Genomic DNA, 4,421 nt, shown 5'->3' with positions numbered 1-4,421 from the left:
CACCCGCCGGCTATGACTGCCCTTTTTGTTGCCATATGCTCGGCGAAGCCTTTTATGGTTCTCACCTGCCGAAAGGTGTGCCAGGAAGGCGAGGCGTGGCCCAGGTGAGGTGTCTGATGACCCGCGGGCGGTGGAGGACAAAACGTGCCGGGTGATTGACAGGTTTGGTGATGTTGGGTGCCCATCTGCCGGCTGTTATCTCCCCTATCATTGGCTATTCATTAGGTGCGTCATTATGGTAACGCCAGCCACTTACCTGCCTGGCGGTCATACGGTACAGAACATAACAAAGACGCGTGTGTCACGGTTCATGATATGCGTACGTTTATCAAAATAAACAATGGAGATATGCATACATGGGCTACCGAGGGTTGTTCAAGCTGCATCTCGGTATCAACTGGCCTGATATCACCGTAACACACCAGCTTTGCAGCTTTTTCACATCAAACGACTTATCACACGTACAGTTTGATAGCCCTGCCTATCTTACTCCAATCTATCTAATGAAGAGGTCGCTTCGATTTTGAGGATAACAAGTGTCATAAAAAAAGTCCGCTACAAATTAAAGTTTGACACAACGCTGATACCTGTAGTTGTGATAGACTCTATGTTGCTCCTTTCTCTACAATTGTTGTGGGTTGTGTGGAAGAGACGTTTCTGTAATTGTTCTGTCGCTCTCCCCCCGTGCACATCTCTTTCTTGCATGATGACCTAGTGCTATTTATCATATAATATGGATAGTAAACTATCAAAAACAAGGGGCATGGAGAACAAAAAGGCGACAATAATGGAAAGTACACACGAAAGGCGACAGACAAACAACAAAAAACAACAGTAGGCGAACGGATACAATTAATGCAAAAATTGATTTTTACCAGCCCCCTCCTCGTGTGACCAATTATCGCACAAAAACTGTCTTTTTACGGAGTGATTACGGGACATCTTTGGCGTCTGGTTGTCACACACAGGGACTCCGTGGGAGGGGGGAGGACACTGGTGCCATCCGATGACACGGTGTCTGGACGACATTACTGTCCAGGGGACGGGTACACACAACCTCTTATAGCTATAGAAGTTTGTCGCATCTTCCCAATGATCTTGATACCGCAAGCCGTTAGACTCAAGAGAGTCTTTGTTTTCTTTGGGCCGTTAAAGGCCGAAATGTTGTTAAAACTTAAGTCTCTGTTGGCATATAATCCTCTACTGTTATCTAACTCATTCTTGAGGATGTGAGATACTTCCATAAAGCAAGATATAATAATAATTGTGGTTATGTAAATAATCAATCATACTCTCTCTTGCAAAAATGCCGGTGTGGCGGCCCCCTTCAAAATGTAAGAGGACAAAGTTTCGTTAGTACCATCCGTTATCATAACATATGTTTCGAGATCAACGTCAAGAGGAGGATGCTGACGACAGTGTGATGTCCAGCTTGTATCTTTTTAGTGCACACTACTGGTATCAGATACTGTATGTTATAGGAAACTACATACGCACAAGGAGTGGTTAAACACCATTGATATGTCCGGGATTCTAACAGTAATCCTCCCGAATCTACGTTCTGAAAGCTAATGACTAACATAAATCCATGTTAATCCTACTGTGACAAATGTCAAGGACAACGTTTGTTTGTCATTGCTGCCGAGAGTTTGTCTATTGATAATCCAAACGTTTGTTGGCACATCATTAATAAAGTCCTGCGTTATATCAATGTCCCTTCAATGGACGACAACACGCCGTGGAGGCAGGCATCATACTAACGAACGGTTAACTTGTCATACAATGATCAAGCACTAAATCATTGCACGCAGACGAAGGACTGTGTTCTTGTTAGTGTTTGTGTGCAGCCGATTTAAACTGTATTTTGTTGATGAATATCATGTTAGAGTATCTTTTTATGAGATTCGTATTGGCGATAGCGTCGGCAAGATCTTTTTAGCGCCCACTTGGGGTCCAGAAGAACAATAAGAGAACAAAAACACCAGAGGAGCCGGGCTCGGCCAGGAGGGGGACCTGCCCGTCCAACCTGTCATTATCCGCGGGTGCGATATGTAACCCTCGTTATCGCTCTAATGCACATCTGCTTCCCTTAAACAGCCGCACTTGTCCTTTGTGGGGAAGACGGCGGGAGTTTCGTGGCATTCGGGCTTGTTAACAAGGGATATGACAGCATGATAGACCAGATATGGGGTCTAAAAATGCGTTGTCCTGGAGCATCCCTGTATGTAAGATGTGTGTATCAATTTCGCTCTCCTCGCCATACAGACCACGTTCTGATTTAAAACTTCGTTAGGGTGTACATTAACTTATTTGAACGCCAGCAACCATGTACCTAGTAATAAACGCGTGTGGGTCTCCAGTGAAATCACTATATACTTGTAAAATCATAAAATCATTAGTAGTGAACTAGTCCCTACAGATAGTGCTTAAAAAATCAGCGGCTACAGCGTCGCCAGCACTAAACATAATCAACTGAATCAGACAACAATATACGTAACATATATGTAGATTTAATATCACTTTGTACAATTCAACTTCCATATATATCTACATACAAACATGTGCTCGTTTTCAAATGTCCTGAGTATTCATTTACATGTACATCACGGTATATGTATACGGTATTGTCATCCAGTCTCCAGATCAAGTGTATGGAATAGAATAAACTGAACATCATTTCTACCGACGAAATCGTTGTATCACACAGAACGTTATTGCTACTCAGTGGCCTTACATTTGAGACAAAGGCACTTTTGTCGGGCACAAGATCTTAACAGAAGTGAGGCCTATATTGTTGTTAATCCAATACGGACGAGCGAAGTAAAACTCTATCCAGTATCATCCGATGCACTTGAAAATGCATTTGCACCTTGCTTAATCAAGGAGGTTATAGCCTCATTGGCTTAACGTTGTATGACTAGACAATGCATTTGTGTTGAATATAAAATCATTAGGATTATCATTATATACATGTTGTAATTTAAACCCAAAGACAGCAGAAAGCCCTTCCACAATGTTCATTTTATGATACAGTTCAATTGTCTCAAACACATTGCTGTCACCTGGAAAAGGTGGGGAGCTTTCCGAACGGCAGGCGACTGCTCAGGTCAGGCGGGCACTGCGGACACGCACAAGGCAACGGCCACGGGCTGAAGGGGCTTCGGGCATGGTGAGGACTGGCTCCGTGGACGCTGCTCGTCGGTACGGCACTGCTGCTCACCGGTATGTGTGGAGGAACGATCGATGTCGGAGGCATGGCCAGTCTGTGGAAGGACGGCACGGCTGCCCCTGACGGTGCGGGGTGGGTTGTTGAAGGCAGCCCGGCGCGGCGAGTGTGCTGTATGTCACTCACGAGCCGCTTCATCTCGTCCAAGGAGCTGTTGAGCATGAGGATGTAGTTCTTGGCCAGCAGCAGCGTGGCGATTTTGGAGAGTTTCCTGACGGACGGACCGTGAGCGTACGGCATGACTTCCCGCAGCCCGTCCAGCGCAGAGTTCAGGTCGTGCATTCTCTTCCTCTCTCTGTGGTTGACTTTCAGACGGAGGTCCTGAAGTTCTTCCTCCGACAACTGCTTCTCGGCTTTCCTCAGACTCTTGCTCCTTCTGATCTTCCCCGGGCGGGACCGGGAGGAGGGTGAGGAGGGGGCGGGAGAGCCGCCGCTGGACCAGGACGATGTCGGTGAGGACGGGCGGGGAGACACAGACGGGGAGGTTCTGTTGAACATGGCGGCGTCCGGAGTCTGTTCCATCTTCAGGACCCACTTGGCCGTCTCGATGTCGGTGCTGCTCATATCGATCGTAGCTTCGTGTCTGTCTGTTCTTGAGGAACTGAACACGCTCCTTGTCGGGCGGCTATTTAGGGCAATAGTGAACAATAGATGGAGGATTGACAAAAGGATATCTATAGCGTGTATTACCATACAGCCAATTGGAGCAGAGTGGTTGCAGTGGGCGTTCCTACAAGAGAGATGTCCAACCAGAGAGGGTGTTGCCCAGAGCAAGGGCTCCGCCTTACGTTCATCACGTGAGGTACCCAAATTGGGTTAACTTTCAAAAAACTTGATTGAACTTTATCACCAATTTGCATAGTGGATGTCTTTCCTCTTCTAACAATTGATTATTTTGTTACATACAGCAATACCACCAAGCTGTTGCTGTTTCATTAAATGATTGTTTACGGGATATATCCTAGAGACTGATTTTGCCTCTTCACAGCAGTAGACTAAGATAATGATACATTGTAACATGATTTGCCTTGCAAGCCAAAATGATATTTCATCACATAACTGCATGCACTTGTAAACCTATTCAATTTTGCCAAGCTCGCATTCAAAACACACAAAATATGATCGAAATTCGTTGGCGGGCTACTTGACTCACACCTAGGCCAGTCGATACAATGATTTAAGATTCTCAATGGAG

General features: G+C 45.7%; 1 protein-coding gene across 1 annotated transcript; it reads right to left on the bottom strand.

Annotated features, from left to right (window-relative positions):
* Positions 1–2,643: 2,643 nt before the first annotated feature.
* On the bottom strand, positions 2,644–4,044 carry LOC136435435 (oligodendrocyte transcription factor 2-like). The gene has a single exon (XM_066428977.1). The coding sequence runs from the start codon at positions 3,917–3,919 to the stop codon at positions 3,059–3,061; it is 861 nt and encodes a 286-aa protein (XP_066285074.1). The 5' UTR covers positions 3,920–4,044; the 3' UTR covers positions 2,644–3,058.
* Positions 4,045–4,421: the final 377 nt, after the last annotated feature.

The sequence above is a fragment of the Branchiostoma lanceolatum genome, chromosome 1, assembly GCF_035083965.1.
Source record: "Branchiostoma lanceolatum isolate klBraLanc5 chromosome 1, klBraLanc5.hap2, whole genome shotgun sequence".
NCBI classification, from domain to species: domain Eukaryota; kingdom Metazoa; phylum Chordata; class Leptocardii; order Amphioxiformes; family Branchiostomatidae; genus Branchiostoma; species Branchiostoma lanceolatum.
Note: the sequence above shows the minus strand (reverse complement) of the source record. Positions and strands in the feature narration are given on the sequence as shown.

Excerpts from the sequence above, each read along its gene's own strand:
- LOC136435435 (XM_066428977.1), bottom strand. The coding sequence starts at position 3,919 with ATGGTAATACACGCTATAGATATCCTTTTGTCAATCCTCCATCTATTG.